We start from the raw sequence: 24,348 nt of genomic DNA on the forward strand, positions 1-24,348 counted from the left end.
GGAATTACTAAGATAATACATGTAAAAGTCTCCAGATCTAGGACATCACAAGAATTTAGTAAATGTAATACAATTCCAGGTAAATTCTGTTCTTTTCTGAAAGCCATCTAATCTCTCCATGGCAACTACATGAAAAATATCCCTTTACAAGAAGTTCCTAACTTTTGAACAGTTCATTCTATGAATCTCCAGTTTAATTCTAGGCATGAAAAGAGAAAAGAAAAGGTGAAACAGTTGATAGAAGGATTGGTGTGCTCAAACAAGTTTTTATTTTGTAACATCTGCACAGAATTAAATCCATCAGATTATCTGCTCCTATCTATGTAGTTAATTAAGTACTGAAAGCTGTAAAGAATTAAAAAATAAAACAAAATAAAACAAGTACACAATAGGTTCTGTCCTTCAATTAATATGTAGTTGGAGAAGCCAAAGTGACACATGTAATATTATCACAAAGTGACACAACAAAATTATCACAGGTCTGATTTGTCGTTTATCTTGCACTGGCAGTGCTTAATGGCCCAAGCCCTCTCCACCCCACCCCCATGTCTTTAAATGGCAGATGACAGATGCTTAAGTAAAAAGCATGCTGAAGGCAGGCTGGTAAAGAAGCAGTATTAAATGACACACACACTAAAGTAAAGTTAGAGTGAAAAGTTGTGGGTTCTAATTATAGTAAGACCTCAGAGATGGGTTTTATTAGTAAAAACATACTTGCACAGAATTTAGCTAAGGTTTTAAAAATATTAAGAAAATATTAAAACCTTATGTGGGTTTCATGTTGTCTGGTTTTTCATAGCAACTTACTGAATAGTTATCCTCGTTTTACACAGGAGGAAACTGAGGTTCAGAGCAGGTAAATTATTTACCTGACATCAGCCAGCCAGGATACTCTCAGGGATACAGTACCATCTCAAAGAAAACTTTTAGCTACAGTTCTATAAAGAACAGTGCTTGCTTGGTAAAACTCCACGGTGGGTAAATTCAATGACCTGTAATTAACAGGAATCCAGGAAGTTATTAACGAATGGAATATTTACGTTATCAAAAACTCCAGAGTTCTGGGCTTCAAAATTCATGGAAGTGCCACGTATAACAGTTAAACAAATCTTGTCTCCGTTCACAGTTACAGATGACAATACTGAACACTTAACAGCAGCTGGTGCAGAAATAAATACTATTTGCTTCAACATGTTCATTAAAGTACAGGTTTTCAAAGAACAAGGAGATATGCACTGTGATAACTAATGGAAAACATCACTCAATTAGGAACAACCTCCTAAAAGAAGACAGACAATGATGTCTGAAACTGGAAAATTCAATTATAGTTCAATTATTAGGTAGCAGGATTATTCAGGAGGCATTTGATACAAAATTAATTATAACTCATACATTGCCAAAACAAAGTTGATTCTTAAAATTATATACATACCTTATAAATTAGGGCCCACCCAGTATTTTATACATCTTATTATGTCCTATAATGAGCTTATTTTGGACTAAATACTATTATTTTACATGTATTTAGTAGTTTTTAGTGATAAGTCATATATATAACGTATTTAGTAGCTTTTAGTAATAAGTCACATAAAATGTATCCTACAAGGCAAAACATTTAATCAGGATTTCTAAGAATCCTAACAGAAAAAATGAGAATAGTTACTAAATTTGAAATTATTCTACCAGTGTTTCTCAACTTACTGATTTATAAATCAAATACTTAAATGCCATATAGTTTTCTTTTGAGTAGAGTAATACCTGTAAATATATTATAAAAATATTAGTGATAAAACTTCTAAATTTAAAGCCTTTCCCCTAACTCAATAGGGTTATGGAATTGTCTTCCCTCTCTTCCTACTTCCTAGAGATTAGAGCACTGACTGTGCTCTCTCATACACCCTCTCCTTACATTTTCAGTGGACAAATGGCAATATTTTTTATCTTGCAAAAAAATATGTAAAAGATGTTTTCATAGAGTTTTAAAATCCTAAATAAAAATAATTTCACCTTGGGGTGTCTGGGTGGCTCAGTCAGTTAAGGGTCCAACTCGATTTCAGCTCAAGTCATGATCTCACGGTTCATGAGTTAAAAGCCTCACATCAGGCTCTGCACTGACAGTATGAAAGCTGCTTGGGGTTCTCTCTCTCTTTCTCTCTCTCTGCTCCTCCTCTGCTTGTTCTCTCTCTCTCTCTCTCATAAATAAATAAATAAACATTAAAAAAATAATTTCAGAAGAAAAGGCAGGCTAATAGCACAATACCTGTAGGGGAAAAATCTGAAGTGTGTATTAACAAAACCAAGAAGCTAGTTTAAGAAAAAGAGCCAAGTTTCTGTGGCTCTTTTTCTTATTTAGCTTTCAGTGTGGCTTACAGCAATTTAAAATGAAGTTAAATATTTTATGAAATTAACTCCAATTAAAAATACTGTTTGAGAAAGAAATAAACTATATGTCAAAAAAGCCCAAGTATCAAGGACAGCCTTAATTCTAAAGGGACCCTGTGGCAAGAAATGCTTGCTACACAGAAAGCTACTTTGAAGATAATAATCAGGACTTGAGGGAACACACTGTATCTTAGATGACAAAATTTGTTTATTTTGCACTCATTTTTTAAATGAACTATTTCTCTTTTAGTTTTGGGGTTAAAATCTTGCAACTCTCTGAATACAAATTAAAACACTGGCACAGTTTAACTGTAAATGTGATTTTCACAAAAAAGAATTTCTGAGTCTTCCACAGTTTCTACAGCAATCAATGAGAAGAGACTTGCCATGAATAATGAGAAATTAGCACTGCTGTACAGCTATACTCACTTCTCTGGTTCAGAAAAAAACATCACTAATATACAGAATCCTGACATCCAGAAGTCATTACCACAGCCACTAATCAAATCTGGTCTGCAGAGACAGAGTAAACAGAATGTCAGGGGGCTGGGGGCTGGGGAGAAGAGGACTGAAATTCTGAAATTTTCAATAAAATTAATTTCTAAGTCTTTGTTAAAAAGTGCAGGAAAGAGATATCTGGAAATAGGGAACACACTGGCCAGCATTAATAACAAGTTGTTAAACTAAAATGTAAACCTGGCCATCCAGACCTACAAAGATAATGAAGGAATGGGTCAGAGACTAGGTCAATTTATATGAGAGGGAAGGAAAGGAAAGAAGTGCTAAGATATGCAGAATTAGATCAAGTGCCCAGTGGAGAGGGGGATAAAAGGAGGCAAAAGAGGGTAAAGGAAAAATATAGAAGACACATGTTACTTTAAAAAAGCACATCAGTCTTACTGAAATGACAGCATACTATTTGTTGATTCATTTGTCACTAACAATCACTACAGCAAAAAAACAATAATCACCATCCAAAAACACTTAGGGCTAAGTTTACAATAAGAAGTTCATTTTAATTCACTTATATGCCAAATTCCTTTTGTTCCAAATATATCCCAAATGAGTCCTTGTAACAACTGAGCATACTAGTTCTCACGGGCTGGGCTGGTGAAACAGATGAGAAACTTCAAAAACAGGTTGGGCCAGGCTATGGACCTTCAAACGTATCCTGCAAGGCTGCTCTGACAACAATGATAATTCATGTAAAGTGTCCAACACAGAAACTGGGTATTCCATAAGTGGTCACTGCTACCCTGAAGAAGAAGCAGTTTTAGCCATATCTTCTCTCTAGAGCAGTGGTTCTCAAATGGGACAATCTTGCCCCCAAGGGCATATTGCAATGCCTGGAGGTATCTTTTGCAATGTCTGGAGGTATCTTTTAATATCACGATAGAGAGTGGGGAGTAGTGTGCTACTGGCATCTAGTGAGTGGGGAGAAAGACAGGAATGCTGCTAAACACCCCACAATGCATAAGCCAGCCCCCCTCCCTGCCTCTGCCCCAACACCAAAGAATTATCCACTCCAAAATATCTAGAGTGCTAAGGCTGAGGAATCCTGTTACAGAGCAGTGGTTCTCAAACTTTAGTGGATTACCATCACCTGGAAGGCTTGCAGAACTACAGGTTGCTGGAACCCTTGAGTTTCTGATTCAGTTGGTTTAGGGTACATTTCTAATTAGTTCCTAGGTAATGCTGATGCTTTGGACCCAAGTGTCTACACTCTGAGAAACAGTACTCTTAAGAAAAAAGTGATAAGGACAAAACAAAAAACCTTTAGGAAAGTAAGTACCTCTGGGGTTTTCTGTTCTCTTAAATCATGAAATTCTTAAGTTTCAAAACAAAACATTCATTTTAAAACAAAATAAGATGAACTATACATGCATATATACCTGTGTGTGTATAATTTTTTTTCACGAAGAGTCATGCTGTAAATTCAAATAGTAATGTTGATCATGGCTCCAACAATGAAAATCATTTATGAGACAGATGTTTGTCTGCATTTCCTCTACATGGTGAAGGAAAAGCTTCGTAAATCTTTCCACACTTATTTAGAAGAAAAAAATGATAGTATGTTAGAAGGTATAAATTTTTAGGAAGTTTTTTAACTGGACCAAATATAAATAAGAGATGATAAAGCAGTCATTTCACTGTAGATGATTTTAAATTGTATTTAAAAGGGCATTAAAAACTAAATCTTTGTGTTCCTATAACACTAGGAATTCATTAAAAGCATTTTCAATTATTATTCAGAGTTTAGACAATTAATCTAGTCATATTGATTTATCATATATCAACTGCATCTCATATATTTTCTACCACCAATGAACCCTGGGACAGATGACCATTCACTGTTATTAATGGACTGTTGCCAAAACCTTATGTTAGGATTATCTGTAGAATATTATGAAATAACTGTCTAAATGTTTTCACCAAGTTTTATTATTCATGATGTTCGCTGCCAAGTCTACCCAAAGAACTGTAAGAGGCTATGATCCAAATTATTACCAAATTTATTTATTCATTTAAATCATGTAATTTCTTGAGCAATCATTCTCCAAAGCCTAACAAAGTATCTGTATAGCTTTATATTAAAATGCAAATATATAAGCTTTTTAGATTTCCATCATTATTTCTAATTACAGAAAGTAGAGCACTGAGAGACTGATTTAAAAGATGTAATATAAGAAAGTAAAATGCCTGACAGTTCCACAGTAAAACTTAATTGAATGCTCAAGCAAGTTACAAATCTGCTTTAAGCAACTTTCTCACAAAGTTGTAGGTTCTGGAATGCCAAACGCACAGCTTTAGGCTGAACTCATTCACCTTATTTATTGGCAGGCAAGACAATGCAAATGCCTAAGTCAGCTGCATGCAGAAAGGAAAGCACACAATAGTTAGTGGGTATAAAGAACTGCCAAACATCAGGAATATATGGAATTACTCCATATTTTGCTGCCTCTTATCGCTGGGGACACTATCATACCCTTAAAGGAGAAATAATAAAGATGGCACCTCTAAAAGTAAACGAGTATGAAATTAAAAGCTGCAGCATTCAATTCAAATTTATTAAGCCAACTCCACTTGCTGCCACACCCTCACAATACTTAACTCTAGCAATAACTAATGCAATACAGCTCTACATGAATGTCTCAGAGACATCTCAGCTTTCAGCCTCAAAGATGACCTCTTCAATTAAGGTTTGTTCCCCACCCCAAACCTGTTCTTCATCTAGTTATTTCAAATCACAGTATAAAGCACCACTATACATCTAGCTGTCCCAGTCAGAATCCAGAAATGATCCTTTCCCTTTTTTTACCCTAACCTTACAGCCAATCTAATAATAGATTCTATCTATTCTACCTCCATAACAAACCCCAAATTTACTGGCTTTTCTCCATTTCATCTTATACCTGGACTGAACACTACAGCCTCTCCACTTCCAATCTTGGCTCCTTCTTTTCCATTCTCCATTCAGCAGCCAGAATGTTCTTACATCCTCTTTGCATGTCATTACTCTCCAATGATTTCCCATTGGAGATAACATCTAAATTATCTTCCTTGGTCTATACAAGGCCCTGCATCATCTAGTTCTTCCCCATCTCTCCAACCTCACTTCATGCCACCCTTTCCTCTTGGTCACTATTATCCAAGACACAGTGGACTTCTTCCAGTTCCTTAAAACATACCAAACTCTTTGTTGCCTCATGTCTTTGAAGCATGCTATTCCCTGAAGTGGCCGTTCTTTCTCATCGTTAAGATTTCAGCTTAAAGATAATCTCTTAAAAGAGGTCTTCCCTAACCACCTTAATATAAATAGGCCCAATCCCTCCTGGTATCTATTCTTAACATTTTGTTTATTGCTTTCAAAATAGTGTAAAATCAACTGCCAAAAGGATGTTTTGTGTCCCAGGAGACTTACAACAACAATGATATATAAAAAAAAGTGTCATTTTTCGTACACAGAAAAAGTGAGACTATAAAGGTAGAGGGAAAATAGAAAAGCAGACTAGAGAAAAAGAGGTATGTCAGAAAAAACCCTTACATTATCTGTAACTTCAAAAAGCTACAAACAGGATTGTATTTGAAACTGCCAGCATTCTCTCACCTCAGGACCTCTGCCCTTGATGTTCCCTCTGACAATGAAGGTATTAACCCCAGATAAAGCATAGTGCTGGTTTGGATCTTTATGTAATGTCATCCAATCAGTGAGACCTTCCAGACCATTCTGTTTAAAACAGCAATGCCCTATCCCCACCCAGTTCTTTCTCACCTTTCCCTGCTTTATTTTTCTCCCAGAGCACTTGCCATCATGTGACACAAAAACTATTATGTATATATATTTCTTGTTGGTCTCTCCCACTAGAATTGTGGCTGCATAAGTGTAGAAATTTCAGTCTGTTTTATCACCAGGAGACCTTCACTAATTACTTGTTCAATGAATTAACGTTAAAATAATACCCATAAAACACGGACCAAGTTATATAAGAGCAACGTGATAGTTAATCTTATGGGTCAACTTGACTGGCCATGGAATGCTTTATTAAACATTATTTATAAAACATTATTTCTGGGTTTAACATTATTTCTGTGACTGTGAGAGTGTTCCCAGATGAGATTATTATTTAATGTTTTTATTTGTTTCTGAGAGAGAGAGAGAGAGAGAGACAGAGTGAGCAGAGGAGGGTCAGAGAGAGAGGGAGACACAGAATCTGAAGCAGGCTCCACCTCTGAGGTGGCTGTCAGCACAGAGCCTGTCGCGGGGCTCAAACCCACGAACCGTGAGATCACGACCTGAGCCGAAGTCGGACACTTATCCGACTGAGCCACCCAGGTGCCCCCCGGATGAGATTATTAACTGAGTAGGTAAATTTACAGTAAACTGCCCACCTCAATGCAGGTGGGCATCACTAATCAGGTAAGGATCTGAATAGAACAAAAGGCAGGGGAAGGAGGAGGAAGAAATTCACTCCTTTTTTTTCTCCCCACTGACAAAGCTGAGAGAACTCATGAATTGGACTGGGATTTAAACCATTGGCTCCCATAGTTCTCAGGACTTCTCTCTCAAACTGAATTACATTCTTTCTTCGATTTCCAGCTTGTACAGGGCAAATCATGAGACTTCTCAGCATCCATAAACATATGACCTAATTCCTCATAATAAATTTCCATATATGTGTGTGTGTGTGCATGTATATACATATGTGTGTATATACATATATATACACACATATATATATGTATATACACACATATGTATATACATATACACACACACATATATAGAAATATATATGTATATTTCTAAAATTGGTTCTGGAGAACTCTAATACAAGTAACATGTAAGAATGGCAGGAAGGTCAACACTAAACAAAAGATGAGGCTTATAAAAAATAGTAAGGAAAACAAAATGAACTTTATAAACTATGTTTGGCAAAAAAGAATACATGGAGAAAATTATTGGGGAAGACAGTATCATATTAAAAGACAGAGAGGGGGTGCCTGGGTGGCTCAGTCAGTTAAGCATCTGACTCTTGGTTTTGGCTCAAGTCATAATCTCATGGTTCTTGAGATCGAGCTCCACGTCTGGCTTGCGCTGACAGCATGGAACCTGCTTGGAATTCTCTCTCTCCCTCTCTGCCCCTCCCCTCTGCTCGCTCTCTAAAAAGAAAAAAAAAAGGAGATAGAGAGAGAAAAAGAGACCTCAACTATTTGACTTCTGTTTAGCTTCCATTTTCTCTAATAATAGAATGATCTTCAAAGAAGAAAAAGAAAACTATACAGCTAAAGTGAAAACAATGCCCCTATAGGCTCAGAAATAATAGTACTTATGCTGCTTTTGTAGGTATGCTGCTTTAAATTATTAATTCAAGTCTTCGGGTAAAAGGGTATTACTTCAGAAGACATTAAAAGAACTTAAAGACAGGATTATAAAACCAAAACCCTAATCTTATCAAACAATGGAGAATAGGAGAGGTATCTGAGGTCAGGAGACAGGCAAATATTTCAACTTAAAAATATGAAGGAGGGGGGGCGCCTGGGTGGCTCAGTTGGATAAGCGTCTGACTCTTGGTTTTGCCTCAGGTCTCATGGTTCCTGAGTTCGAGGACCACACCAGGCTCTGTGCTGACAGTACAGAGCCTGCTTGGGATTCTCTCTCTTCCTCCCTCTGTCCCTCCCACTTGCACTGTCTCTGTCTCAAAATGAATAAACTTAAAAAATATGAATGGATATTATCAACTAGTAAGCCTGATGCCAATCATAAGCAAAATTTTTATGTTTCTGAGCACTAAGAAAGTAAGACAGTATTAACAAAAATCAGCATAAGTTTTAACATATATAGAGCATCAAAGTGACACACATTCCTTTTTATAATAATATTAAGGAGGGCTGCCTGGCTGGCTCAGTCAGTGGAGCATGTAACTCCTGATCCTCTCTTGATCTTGAGGTTAGGGGCTCAAGCCCCATTTTTGGGTATAGAGATTACTTAAAAATAAATCTTAAAAATTTTTTTTAAACAGTATTAAGGGACTGGGTATCAAAAAGTGATTTATCTTAAATGTAACAATACAGCAAAGATCTACTTTTGGATAATATATATAAGCTGTAAGAGTAGCTAGGCACACTCAAGAGTTTCTGAAGCATCTGGGAATCAACTTTGACAGTTCTCATTCTACTACGCATCAATTTCAACTAAACACTCAAGTCTTAACAGTTCTGTATCTCAAATTTTTCTCAAATCCACCCGCTTCTCTCTACCCTCAAAGGCCACCACTTGTAATATAAAACAATTAATCACCTCTCACCTAACTACTGGAATGGACTCCTAGTTGGTCTTTTAACTCCACGTTTGCTCCCTTCTAATTAATTCATTAACCACACTGCATTCAAAGGCATGCCTCTAAAAAGAAAAATCTGATTGTTATAGTCTTGCTTAAAATCTTTCAGTGGTCCCCTATCTACCCGACCTCACTCTTTGGGTATTAAGTTCAATATCATTAAAATAGCCTATAAGGCCCTGAATAGACAAGGTCTCAGTCTAACTTGCACTGTCAGGTCTCTGCCTAATTTACCTACTTGCCACTCTCGGTCTTGATCACCATGCTCTAGTCAGAAAGGCCTCCCTGAGCTCTCGGAACTTATTAGTCTCTTTTCTGCTTCTCTGCCCCACCCGGTCATTTCCTGTGCCTGGAACACTTTTATCCCAACCACCCTGCTCTCGATCCCTTCCTCTTTCCTCCACAAATGAAGTTATAAATGTAATAATTATATAAAGGATATCTGTTTAATGTCTGTCTCCCCTAACAGACTGTAAATTCTGAAGGAAGGACTCTGCCTGTCACATTTACCCCAGTGGCCCCTATGCCTAGGTGCAGTGCCAAGCACATGACAGGTTCCCGTAACTGACTGAACCAAACTACCAGGATCTGGGCATGACTCTCCTATAATGAATGTTGTTTCCAAGGCTTCATTAAACATCAGAGTATAAAATCTATGAAGAATATAAATCTATAAATAATATTTGTGGCACTGGATGAAATAATAAAAATTCCTATGAACTCAACATGGGAGAGGAATGAGAAGTAATAGATGAAACAAGATTGGCCACATATTGATAACTGCTGAGGCTGGATGACAGGTATGTGGGGACTCATTACACTATCTACTTTGCTCTTATTTACACAACGTAAGCTCAGTGTCCTCACAAGTGGTAAAACTCTGAATTTTGCTAAAGACAAACAGAAAGCTTACCAAATATGACCTTTTGTTCAGAAAAAAAGGTTCAAGAGAAGTACTTATGCCTTCTACTGACATTTCTCCTTAGGACCTCCTTCCATACCAACTACACCTAGAACAGCATCTGACACTAACAAAATCAGAGAAACTGAAGCTTCAAGATATAGAATTCAATCTTAAAATTTCTTCTCTCTGCTTTAGTACTCTTTCTATGACACCACACTTATTTCTGGAAAGTGACCTTCCACTCAAGTCTTGCTTCAAAGGGATAGGGAGGGGAGGAGGGAGAGGGAAGAAGGGAAAAGGGAGAAGGAAAGAGAGGGGGAGGGAAGGGGAAGGAAGAAGGAAGGAGAGGCAAGAGAGAGAGATTATCAACAGTAAATCTTCTTCCAAGAAGTCCTTTGGAATCAATTAAAAATATTTAGTCATCAGAATTCAGGTATGTATGATTACCACTTTATAGTCCTTGAATGTGAGTTTCATGAATTCTTATCACATTCACATTTATAAGGAACTCCAGTTGAGGGAGGAAAGTGATGTCAGACCACACAACTGATAAGATATAAAGAGCAGGTCCTTCTCAGACCAACAGACCTTCAGTCCAGTACTTACTCTACTATATGCAATTGATAAAAACAAAGCAATGCAATTATACAACCCAACTGTTTCTATCATACAAGCCTCCAAAGAGCTAAAACCACTGCATTTATTCTTTTATATCACCTAGCAAACACAAGTATTTTCTTTTTTAAAAATACTTTTTAATGTTTATCTATTTTTGAGAGAGACAGAACATGAGCTGAGGAGGGGCAGCGAGTGAAGGAGACACAGAATCCAAAACAGGCTTCGGGCTCTGAGCTATTTGGACAGAGCCTGACACAGAGATGGAACCCACAGACCACGAGATCATGACCTGAGCCGAAGTCGGACACCTAACTGACCGAGCCACCCAGGTGCCCCCAAACAAAAGTATTTCAAAAACGTTATGACTTTTATAAAAGTCACCTTTCAATAATCACTATTCCCTCTTAAAAACCGGTTTTAGGTTAAAATGGCATACTCCAAATAATTGATTACTCTAAAAAATTCCTCAGCTCAAAAGGATTAAGTACACTTTAGAAACAATGTAAATTTTCAACAGATTTAGCAGTCAAAACTTAGATTTATTTGAAGGGCTATGGAATTTATTTAATGATACCTTTTCTTTTTTAGTGCACTCAAAAAAACCAAGGCTGAAAACTAAGTCATATGTTTAAAATATATTTTAGAGATTTCTTCAAATCTCTAAGCGTATAAGAAAATCTCTAGCTCATAAGAAAAACAGTTTGACATCTAATAGAAAATAGCCTGCACATGTAGTGACAACAGCCTCATATATAATAAAAATGTTACTTTCTTTTCTTTTTTGTGGTCATTAACGTGGTTTCACAGGGAGGTTAAATACTCTTATATCTAAAATGAAAACTCATAAAAAACACTGAAAGGCACAGTATGTCTTAAATGAGTTTTCTTGGTTTCAAAAGTTTTTCTTATTTCTCTTTCACACAGATCTGAAAAATTAAAATTAGCATTTGAAAGTATTCAAAAACTGTTTAAATCGTTGTTTAGTTGTTATGATCTACAGGTGCAGTTCTGAATGAAATAAATTTACCATCTGCTATGTCTCAATTTTGACCAATTTACAATTATACAAATCAAAAGGTGAAATATCTTTGTTTTCACAAACTAACAGGACCTTCTTTTGGATGGAAAACTTCTTAAACATAAAATCCATTTCCATAAATAAATTCGAACAAAACATTTCTTCCATTTTACACTAGTATTAAACTATTTATAAATGGTCGTTAATATTATTTCCTTACAGTGTTAAAAAGGAATAAAATAGTCATTCAGTCAATATTAATTCTGTCTGCTCTGGACTAGATGCTAGGGATTCAAAAATGTATAATACACTCCAAACAGGAGAAATGTATATTCTAGCAGAATTACATAAACCATCACTATATGAGAGTGATAAAACAGGAGAGCAAAAATGCACATAAACGGACAAGGAGCCCTGACAGCATGAAAACATGAGTAGTTCTGCCTCCATGAGGTTGTAAGTCCCATGCACACAGGGTCCATGTTTGTTTTATCACTGCTGGATGGATGCTAACCCCTAGTAGTGTCAGGAACACTTTAAAGGAACACTTTAAATATCTGCTGGCTAAAAAAAAATTTTTAAAAAGAAGGCTTCAGATAGTAGGTGATGAGAGAAATAAGCATTAAAGCATAAGGAGGAATTAGACAAAAAGAGAAGGAAAGGGCATTCTAGGCAGAAGGAACTACTACATCCACCTTTCACCAAGTTACTTTAATGTAGGTAACATTCAACCTTTTATCCCAAAATAGATTCTCTACAAGCAACCTTTACCTAGCTAAAGATTTCCTAAATGAATATTTTAGATTTTAAAAAGTAGAATAAATAAACTACCAAGGTCACCAGTACCCACAGGATACTACACAAATGACTTTGAGTGTAAGTTCAATCATTACCGGTATAAAAAGACAGACCAAACATAACAGCTACCAAAATAATTTATAACTAAAAATAAAAATGGAATAAAGTGCATTTTAGCCATATACTATATCCAGTCAGATTTAATAAAATTCAGTTTGAAAAATAACTTAATAAAATTTAACTTAATAAAGCTAACTTTAAAACAGTCATATGTTCAAGAAAGGATATGAGCTAAGACAAAAATAGGAAAAGAGGAATTTTACACCAGAAAGTAGCACTGAAGGCTGTTTTTAGGCTAAGTCTGATACATGAAGTTATACCAAACTCTGAACGTGACATTTTGAGTCATGCTTTAAGTCAATGATAAATAATGAACTGTTGGCTTGGTCAACCTTCTATGAGCTGGCAAATGCTTTCTAAAAGGGTCAGAAAGAGTAAATATTTTAGGCTGTGGGCCACATGGTCTCTGTCACAACTATTTCACTCAGCTATTGTAGCATGAAAGCTGTCATAGACAATACACAATTAACGGGTATGGCAGGGCTCTAAAAAACAGGTTTTATAAAAACAGGTAGCTGACCCAGGACCATGGTCTGCCAACCCTGTTCTAGGGTCTCAATAATTCTTTTCAAGACAGCCTTACTTCCTTTCATACACTTTCCCATAAACTGTACTAGTGTTTCAATAAAGCCTCTAAAGACACCTGTAAGAGAACATAGCAGATATGCTCTTGTTTTACATATAAAGAAACTGAAGCTCAAAGGGGTTGAGTGAGTTGCCTATGGAGCCGCTAGGAGAGCTGAGACTAAACCACTCTTAACCAGCTCCCCCCTCACAGCCAAGCCTCCAATGTCCCAAGTGAAACACTTTAATCATCTTTAGAATCCTCTGCTGAATCCCTGAACTCTCTCTACAGCAGACTCACCCAGTTCACAACAGATTTCAAGAACACCTACTTAAATACCCATTTAAATTATTTACTTCAATTCTGAAGCCAAATTATTCTCAGATCTCTGCTCCCTTCACAAGATTCTAGCCTTCTTCTATTTAGGTTATCTTCTTATTCACAAGTCTCCTAAAATTTCAGTTCATTTTTAAATAGCCAGCCGGGGGGGGGGGGGGAATATATATATATATATATATATATATATATATCTTAAGGGATTATAAACTCAAAATTTTAATTAATAGGAATTTGTATACTCAGTAAGATAAAGGAGGGGAAAGGCTGCCTTTGCAGAGCTTACAATCCAATTAAGAAACACCAAACATACAAATATAAAACTAAGGAGCAACTCACTGTAACTCAAATCTAAGAAACTAAGAGAAATGACAAAATTTAATTTACAGTACACACTGTCGTAAAGTATGTATCTTTTGCACTACTGAAGTCTCAGATAATGCCCTGTTTTGCATAATGAAAGTTTAATAAATACTATAACTACAAATACCTCTTTGACATGGTAATAATATAGCCTCAAAGATAAAAATGGATCACATTTTTTAAAATTATGTTTTCAAGGGTGGAGTCAGGGGGAGAAGGTGGCTCTTCTATTTTATTCTGATTACTTGCCATTAAAGTCCAGCTTATTTTGGACTAATTTCCTATCTAAAAACAACTATCTGAACAAAATATAGGCAATCCTTGCTTTCCATAGTAGTGCAGGTCTGGAAAAGTCACTATAAAACCATGCAAAGCAATCTGAATAATCAATGGTGTGGTCTTTAAAAATTGTCAACAAAACATTAAAAACTCTCTTTTTTAGTTATAAATGTATAAGAAAATGAAGTAAATAAAATTTATTTAGTACACTGTAATTTAAAACATGAGAAACACTGAGAATTCCAGAGTTTTATTTATTACTCTGTAAAAAAACTAAAGCACAGTTTGAATAGTACTTGCTTTTTTTAATAATTTTTTTTAATGTTTATTCATTTATGACAGACAGTGAGTGGGGGAGGGGCAGAGAGCAAGGAGGAGACACAAAATGTGAAGCAGGCTCCAGGTTCTGAGCTGTCAGCACAGAGCCTGATGGGGAGCTTGAACTCACAAACTGTGAGATCATGACTTCAGCTGAAGTCAGGTGCTCAACCGACTGAGCCACCCAGGTGCCCCAGTGCTTGCTTTCTTGACATATAACTTATAAGCGAGCATCTTTGCTAAACCATGTCAAACTGTCATATGCCTTTCTAGGTCTGGATCCACTTCCAAACATGTCATCATTTGCACTTCCAATGTCATGAAATATCTTTGAGAGTTCCCATAATGCTAAGTTTTTTGCCAGCACCACTTCCTCTGGGATAAATTCACCCCTTTTCGTCACAATCACTTTCCCCATTCATGTGGAAAAGTTCACCTTCACTAAGTTCCTGTGGCTGCATATCTAGTGTCTCAAAAGATGGGAGTGTTAACATGCCCATAGTCAGCTGTTTCTTCTATGATTCCACTACTCCTATAAAATCCCACGACCAGCATTATCACTTTCTGTATCTTTGCTATACTTACTTTCATCTTTCTTGGTCGATTCCCTCTCTCAGTTATCCACTTTCATAAAATGTTATATGGGTGTATCACTGGAGACAAGGAGGGAACACAACTACATGCTTTGCTGTCTGTGGGTAAACTAAGTAACAGATAAGTAACAATGATTCACTGACAGACACTGAAATAAGTGATGTGACTGGTCTACGATCATGATGCATCTATGCTGTTAAATGACTCATGGACTAAAGAGTTAGCTTTAAAGTTTGTACTTTATATAATTTCAGTAACCATATGATAGTAAGTGAAATTTGAACTGTGTTGGTAAGGAGCTGGTATTATTTAACTAAAACATGTTAGCTACTGGACTCATGTAAAACAACAGCTGCCTGTAAAGACAACTGGCGGGGGGAGGGTTGGCAGGCAATCAATGCAGGCAAGATTAAGAGGCTATAATTCCTAAATGACAGTGAATACAGAGATGAGCTGCAGATTCCTCTCAGCTTTTTCCTTGAATGTATTTTCTAAATCCCAGCCAGGAGAGAAAGAATCCAAGCACGGAGCCATACTGTTCTGAGAAAGCAGGGGTTGGAGTCTGTGCCCTAGCAGGGAGAGCACCTAGCAGTGTGTACTTTGGTACGCACACAGGTTGTTCAGTTGCAATTCTAGAGAGATGACTAGCAATGAGGGCACTTTCTCCAGCAGCTAAACACAGGAGGTTTATATCAGCTGGTGTCATGGGCAAAGCAATCATCCTAATATTAGCGAATCCACAAAGAGAAGGATGTTGGAAGAATACGATGTTAGGGATCAGTGAAGGCAGTTACTTCTGTAGCTAAATTTTGTGCATAGAGGCTGGCATTTAAACTTGTACCATGAATCCTAAGACGCACCAACTACTCATAGGGTTACAGTTATTTCATACTTTAAAAAGTTATAGTCTGAAAAGTAAAAGTCTGAAATTAAACACTGTTATATTTACCATTTTGTAATCCCATCCAGAGCTGCTTATGATCTTTTTTCTGCATTTCATTGATTACTTGACTTTTATGCTTTAATGCATCAGCTTCTTTCACACAAGACATAAAATGAGCTTCAATTGCATCCTTAGATGGACAGTGCAGAAGGTCCTTTTCTGGAAAACTCTATCAAAGGAAAAAAATACACACATAAAACAGGTATACAAAATACAAAATTAGCTTCGTAAAGAACTGTATCTCCCTCAATTATCCAATATTTTTAGCAAACTATCTGTTAACTTTCCAATAAAGAGATTTCAGTACAACTCCAAATACTTTTTAAATTAAGTTAAAAATCTTTAGCTACTTGGTGTATTTTGTATTTTTTCCAAATAATCCTTATGTAACATGATATGTGTTTAAAACAACAAAAAAATAAGACTATGAAGGGTTAATAATTTTAAAAATAGCTCTTTGGCTTGGCCGTACCTAGTGCTGACAGGAATGTGGACTACAACTTGCAGACACTGCTAGTGAGGACGTAAAGCAGTGCAATCACTTTGGAAAACAGACTGGTCATTTTTTGGAAAAGGTAAACATACGCCTTCCCAGTCATTCTACAACTAGGCCACTATCTAAGAGAAACAAAAACATATTTCCAAACAAAGAATTGCATGCGAATATTCACAGCGGCCTCATTTCTAACAGCCAAAAATCAGGAAACATCCTAAATGTCAACAGGTAAATGAATACATAAATTGTAGCATAAACTTATCAAAGTGTACATTTTTAGGATGTTTAGTTTGATGCATGTCAATTAGACCTTAATGAGGCGGTTAAAATGCAGCTTTTAAGGTCAATACCGAAATTTATATCCTATACGTCATTGAATCTTTCAGGCAGGTGAGGCAAAGATCACTAGACAGATAAGCAGTTATGTAAATTAGATGACTAATGCTCTTTTCACTGGAAAGAAAGATAATAAGAGCCAACCTTAACTGAACACTTATGTGGCAAACATGGTATAAGACTATTTATATGGACTATGTATCTTCATAACAGTCCTGAAGGTAAAACCTATTGTTATTGCTATTTCACACATTAAAAAATTAACTAATTAAGAAGTTCAGGGAGTAGAAAGAATCGCACAGCTTGCAAGTGGTCAAGCGAGGATTAGTCTGACTCAAGAGTCCCAGTTTTTAACCACTATGCAATACCACTTCCTCCCTAAGACCTGAATACTTAAGGTAATGATCAGAAATCGAACATTATTTTACCAAAAGTCGTTGTATTAGTCCTCTGGTAAAAACTGAGACAAGTAATAATGGCAGAAAAAAGCATTTAGTGATAGCCTATTTGGATTCAATTAATAGCAACATTCAACTACCTCAGTCATGGAAAGCTTCTGAATGGCAAGGAAACTTATAATACATGCCCTCCTACCAAAAGAAAAGGTACTTTACTACCTACTGGTATCTCCTAAAATACATTTTTTAAATGCAAATAATCAGTCATACCTCCTTCTGTTCTAATAAGAATTTGACTGCACGGATCTGCTGAGTAAAAAGGTAAGCCATTATTTAACTCCCCACTGGTCACAGCTGCCTGGAGAAGAGAACAGCTGAGACAATCAAACTGTCTCTCTAGGTACAAAGGGATTTTTAGATTCATGGTGCTATTGAACTAGAAATCCATGAAGAGTGAAGGCAGAGATTTTTAGACATAGACACATAAAGGCAAAGATGATGACAAAATATAAAAGTCTGTAAAAATGAAAAGGCAAAAGAGATTAGGAGAGCGAGAAAGGCAACACTAAAAGACAGGAGAGGGTATGGATGGCAGAGAGAGAGGGTCCCTGCCTCAATCACCTTTACAATCAGCTGTATTTGTTTTCCTTAGGCTAAATTGAAGGGATTTGTTCTGGCTTCCTGACCAGGGTAAACAATAAAATGTACATCATATCAATTCTACGATACTCAAATTGATTAACATTATAATAATTATTTCTATTTAAGAAAACTTTAACTTTGTTATACTTGGTCTCTAAATTTAGAATGGGTTTTTCAGATACTGTACAGTTCTCGGTGCTAACTGTCCATTCTGGTTATGTATGAGTGGCAGCAAATATGAAAATCCATACTCCAAAGGATTACTTTCACATAGCTTGAATTTATGACCTATTTAAGCTTAAGTATTGTTAAAATTTCTTAAAATTGTGTACACTCTGAGTATGAAAAAAATCTTAAGATCTGTCAAAACTAGTGGTTTAAGAAATCAAAGGGAAAATCCCCCATTTTCTAGTGTTGCTTCAGCATAGGCTGCTAATCCCCTCAAAGGCTCCTACAATCAGAAAAGATACTGAAGTTTTGCTTTCCTCAGATTTCTACTGTTGTGTATGTTTCTAAATTTAACCAATGTGGACACCCATAATTGATAGCTGACAATTACAAATGACTAGTCTGTATTGCAAATGAGAGGTATATCAAGAGTGCAGGTATTTATATATGTATGGTTCAAGAGAGAATATTCTCTATCACTAGGAGGAAAGTGAACTATTTAATAAAATGAAATTAAAGGAAACATGAAAGCAGTAACAGAAAGAGGAAATATCTACACAGGCAGTCACAGCAGCTGAATTAATTGGGGCAATGAATAAAGTGACAGATGTTTCGGTCAAAGCCCCCTCAGTTCCTACTCATGAAATCTTCTTCCTTCCATGATCAGGTTGTGGTGGGGTGGAAAATCTTTTCTTAAAAGTTTCACAATAAAATTCCAGACAGACTCTTGATTCATTACATTTCTAATATCTTTTTACATATACTAGCAGTTGTGTATAAGTGCATTATCTTCTCAGTCCAAAAAATTCTTGCAAATACAGGTAGAGTCTGACACCATGTTTACTTGCTTTCATTAATCTTTCAAGTCAAATGCCTAATAAACTAATCTAATTTCACTTAAAAAAATTTTTTTAATGTTCATTTATTTTTTAAAGAGAGAAAGACAGAGAGTGAGTGGGGGAGGGACAGAGAGAGAGGGAGACATAGAACCTGAGGCAGGCTCTAGGCTCTGAGCTGTCACAGAGGCCAACACGGGGCTCGAATCCACAAACCATGAGATTATGAGCTGAGCCTAAGTCAGATGCTTAACCAACTGAGCCACCTAAATGCCTCACTCTAATTTCACTTATCAGAAGTAATCTGGAAAATACCACTTACTTAGATATTACTGCCAGTATCTTTTAATTAAAATATTAATCCAGGTGGTCTGGAATACATACATAAACATTAGATAACCTAACAACACTAAACTGAAACTACTCACAAGTGAGAAAAAAAGCTTTTCAATTTATTAATAACATTGCAAGTTTGACACCAAAAGCTAAGACAACAAAAGCAAAAACAAACAAGTATGACTACAACAAAGTAAAAAGCTTGTGGATAGCAAAGAAAACCATCAACAAAATGAAAAGGCAACCTACTGAAGAGGAGAAAATAATTTAAAATCCTATATCTAGTAAAAGAAAAACATCCAAAATATACTTAAAAAAATCATACAACTCATCAACAAAAAATAAACCATCCAATTAAAAAATAGACAAATACATGAACTTATTTTCCAAAGAAGACCTACATATGACAAACAGGTATATGATGCTCAACATCACTAATCATCAGAGAAATGCAAATCAAAACCACAATGAGATATCACCGCACTATTACAATGGCTATTAACAAAAAGACAAGAAATAAAAAACGTTGATGGGGATGTTGAGGAAAACAACTCTATTGTAATGAGAGTGGGAATATAAATTGGTGCAGACACCCTGGAGGTTTCTCAAAAACTTAAAAATGAAATCACTATCTCAGAAATATGTCTGCATTCCCATGTTCACTGAAGCATCATTTATAGTAACCAGGACATGTAAACAACATAACTGTCCACTGACAGATGAATGGATAAAGATGGGGTATGTGTATATACACATACACATATATACATAATAGACTATTATTCAGTCATTTAAAAAGAACAAGATTTCTGCATTTGTAACATGGGTGGACCTTGAGGCATTATCTAAGTGAAGTAAGTCAGAAAGAGAAAGACACATGCCATAATGGTCTCACTCATATATGGAATATAAAGGGGAGGGGTGAAGCTCACAGATACAGAGAATAAACTGGTAGTTCCAGAGGCAGTGGTTGAGGGCTACACAAAAAGAAGGGGATCAAAAGATAAAAACTTCCAGTTATGAAATAAGTAATAATTACATAGGGGTATAATGTACAGCTTGATAACCACAGTTAAAAATACTGTATTGTAGGGGTGCCTGTGTGGCTCAGTCAGTGAAGCATCTGACTTTGGCTCAGGTCATGATCTCACAGTTTATGAGTTCGAGCCCTGCTTTGGGGAAGCTCAAGCCCCCCTTCGGGATCTGTGCTGATGGTGTGGAGCCTGTGTGAGATCCTCTCTCTCCCTCTCTGCCCCTTGCTCACTCTCACACACACACACCCCCACTCTCAAAACAAATACTGTATTGTATATCTGAAAGTTGCTGAAAGTAAATCTTAAAAATTCTCATCACAAGAAAAAAATCTGTAACTAGGTATGGTGACAGATGTTAACTAGTGATCTTTTTGCAACATATACAAATACTGAATCATTATGCTGCACACTCAAAACTAATATAATGCTGTATGTCAATTAAACATCAATTTTTTAAAAATACTGTAAGCTTTATTAAGACAAGTAAAACACAAATTCTCCATATGATCCATAATGAATCTAACACCCCCTTAAAAATGCAGCAGTTGCTAATACAGTGTTATGGACTCAATGTTTGTGTCCCCCTAATATTCGCACGCTGAAGCCCTAATCCTCGGTATGGCTGTATTTGGAGATGTGCCCCTAAGGAATCAATTAAGGTTAAATGAAATCATACGGGTGGGACCCTGATCCAACAGGATTAGTGTCCTTCTAAGAAAGACAGCAGACAACTCACTCTCTCTCCACACACAAGAAGGAAAGGTCATGTAAAGACATGGAGAGAAGGCAACCATCTGCACACCAGGAAAACAGCCCTCACCAGAAATTGAATCCTGCTGGACTTTAATCTTGGATTTTCCAGCTTCCTGAACCATGTGTGAGAAAATAAATTTCTCTTTTTAAGCCATTCAGTCTGTGGTATTTTGTTACGGCAAAATAAGCAAACTAACATACAGAGCAATGTTATTTTATTTGACTGTTGAGTCACCTCTAATAGCACACTCCACATTCTGACAGGGAAAATACAAGGCCATAGTTTAAAGACTTACTTTTATAAAATCTTAAAATTGTCTTCTAAGATCACTTTGGTGTGTGCAAGTGGGGATAGAAAGGGAGGGGATTTTTCAAATGTATCTTTTAAAATATAATTTTCAGGATGACAGAAGAATATGCCATGAAAGTTAATGAACTCAATGCTAAAATCAGCACTAAAATTTGTTAAACTTTCTTGATTTTCTTAAATCTTTTTAAAGACTTTATCCTTTGAGAGATAGAGAACAGAGCAGGGGAGGGGACAGAGAGGGAATCACAAAATCCAAAGCAGGCTCCAGGCTATGAGCTGTCAGCAATGAGCCCTGCACAGGACTCGAACTCATGACTCTGAGATCATGACCTGAGCCCAAGTCAGACACTTAACCGTCTGAGCCACCCAGACACCCCTAGGACAGCTTTTTTTTTTTTTTTTTAAATTTAGTTTGTTTTTGAGAGACAGAGAGAAACAGAGGGCAAGTGGGGGAGGGGCAGAGAGAGAAGACAGAAAATCAGAAGCTGATTCCAGGCTCTGACCTGTCAGCACAGAGCCCTATGCAGGGCTTGAACTCACGAGCTGCAAGATCATGACCTGAAACGAGATCATGATCTGAGATGAGATCATGACCTGAGACGAAGTCAGACGCCCAACTGACTGAGCCACCCAGGCGCCCCATTTAAAGACTTTATTTTTAAGTAGTCTCTGCATCCAATGTGGGGCTTGAACTCACAACCCCAAGATCAAGAGTTGTATACTCCACCAACTGAGCCAGCCAGGCACCCCGGTTTTCTTAAAGTTTCTAATTTTACCAAATCCAATCTACAAACTTACCTTCAACCAATCATCTCCTTCTCTCTTGGCAGAATCTAAGGAGTATCTACCATACTGTTTGCTTATATCCCATTTTTTTGAATCTTTGAAACCCAAAGCAATTTATTATTCCCCTCTTCCTATAAATCATCTTGAACCATTTTCTTTCTAATCAGTTTCCCATTAGTTGTTAGTAAAAATAAAACATGTACCCAAAACAAAATTAAAAAAACTTTCAACTTCCCTCTGGCTAGAGTCTTTTCTCTTCTCCCTTTCAGAGCCACCCTTTAAGGTGACCAAGCTGGCAGTCAGCTCTTATTATCCATGTAATCTGTCTGCTACCCTCACCACTCTTGCAAACTGCTCTCTTGAAGGTCAACAATGATACCTTTCAGTCCTTGTTTTACGCCCTCACTGAACATCTAACATCTTTGAATATCCTCCTTGAAGCAGTCATCTTCAAGTCTGTGATACCACACTTCTCATTTTTCTCTTATCTTCTCTCATTCTCATTTGCAAAAGCCTATTCCAGCACGCCTTTCCTTAAATGTTGGTATTTTTCAAGTTTCTAACCTAGACCCTCATTGCTTTGTTCATTCCATAGTCCCCTTCATAAGCTTTCCTGCTTCCACATCATTTATGGACTAATAAGTCTTGACATCTGTCACAGCCAAAATTCTTCTCATGATAAGGACGCATACACTCATTAATCTAGTAGATATGTCAGTAGGCATATGAGACTTCAACAAGTCCAAAAGTAAACAAATGCCTATCTGACTCCTCCTCCCCACCTCTCACATTCGGTCAAGTTCTACTGAGTCCACATCCTAAACAGATCCGAATCCATTCACTTTCAACATTCCCAGAGCCGCTTTCCTAGTACAAACTAACAACTATCTGATATTTCTGAGAAGCCTTGCAGCTGGGTCCCACGTCCAAAATCTTAACCTCTTTAATTCATTTTTCACAACTGGAGTCAGAGTGATTTTCCTAAAATGTAAATCAGATCTTCTCAATCAGCTGCTCTGCTCTACTTTCAGAAAACAATCAAACGTCTCCCAAAGCCTTCGAGGTTCTAAAAGACATCTCTGCTAACCTCTTCATCATAATCTCTTGCTCCCACTTCACATATTCCATTCTCTTTCCCTTCTCCCACACACATATTCTCTGCTCTGATGATCTTGATTATCTGTCACCTACTCATTCTTTCAGCCTTACTCTCTCATTTCTGTGCCTGTACACAAAATCTCTCCTCTGCCTAGGACACTCTTTCTCCTTGCCTATCATTTGACCACTTACACAACTACAAAAATATCCTCCTCCATCTTCAGGTTCAGATTTTACATCACTTCCTCCAGGAAATTTCTTACATCCCAAGTCTAGGTTAAGTTCACAAAGTTCACACACTTAAGTCTATAACATCACTTACATTCTTATGTCACACTACTTTTTTTTTTTAATGTTTTATTTATTTCTAGGAGAGAGAGAGAGAGAGAGCGTGAGCAGGAGAGGGTCAGAGAGAGAGGGAGTCACAGACTGAAACAGCCTCCAGGCTCTGAGCTGGCAGTCAGCACAGAGCCCGATGCGGGGCTCGAACCCACGAACCGCGAGATCATGACCTAAGCGAAAGTCGGACGCGTAACCGACTAAGTCACCCAGGCGCCCCTATGTCACACTCTTTTTAACCTCCACAAGGCAGAGACCATGACTGTTCTCACCTGTCCTTTATCAATAAACTTTTTAAATCAAGTCAACATTATTGATTCACACAGAGTGAAATGCAGAAATTTTAAGTATACCGATAAACAGTTAAATCTGCCCAAATAAGATATACAATATTACCATCATCACACCCAAAGTGTTCTTTGGTGCCCTTTGCAATCAGTTCCCTCTCATTTTGACCCAGCTGATCTGATTTGTAACACAAGATTAGTTGTGCCTGTAAAATAATCACATACAAACAGAATCATAAAATGTAGTATTGTATAATCCAGCATCCTTTACTTAGCACAATACTTTTGAAATTCATCTGTGTTACTGCATGTATAGTGAGTTCCTTTCTGCTGTGTAGTATACCACTGAATTGATAAACCAGTTTATTCATCCAAAAATCTAACATTAAGATTGTATCCAGACTGTGACTATTATTAAGAAAGCTGCTATGAACTTTAGTGTACAAGTCTTT

General features: G+C 36.7%; 1 protein-coding gene across 2 annotated transcripts in view; it reads right to left on the reverse strand.

Annotated features, from left to right (window-relative positions):
- Positions 1–24,348, reverse strand: part of ATG5 (autophagy related 5) — a 133,674-nt gene that overhangs the window by 63,893 nt on the left and 45,433 nt on the right. For both annotated transcript variants that reach the window (XM_039237442.1, XM_039237443.1), the window contains one exon: positions 16,084–16,246. In XM_039237442.1, the coding sequence (XP_039093373.1) occupies positions 16,084–16,246 (163 nt within the window). The remainder of the gene's footprint in view (positions 1–16,083; positions 16,247–24,348) is intronic.

Source organism: Hyaena hyaena, unplaced genomic scaffold (assembly GCF_003009895.1).
Source record: "Hyaena hyaena isolate Hyena2069 unplaced genomic scaffold, ASM300989v1 scaffold_123, whole genome shotgun sequence".
In the NCBI taxonomy this organism is placed as follows: Eukaryota; Metazoa; Chordata; class Mammalia; order Carnivora; family Hyaenidae; genus Hyaena; species Hyaena hyaena.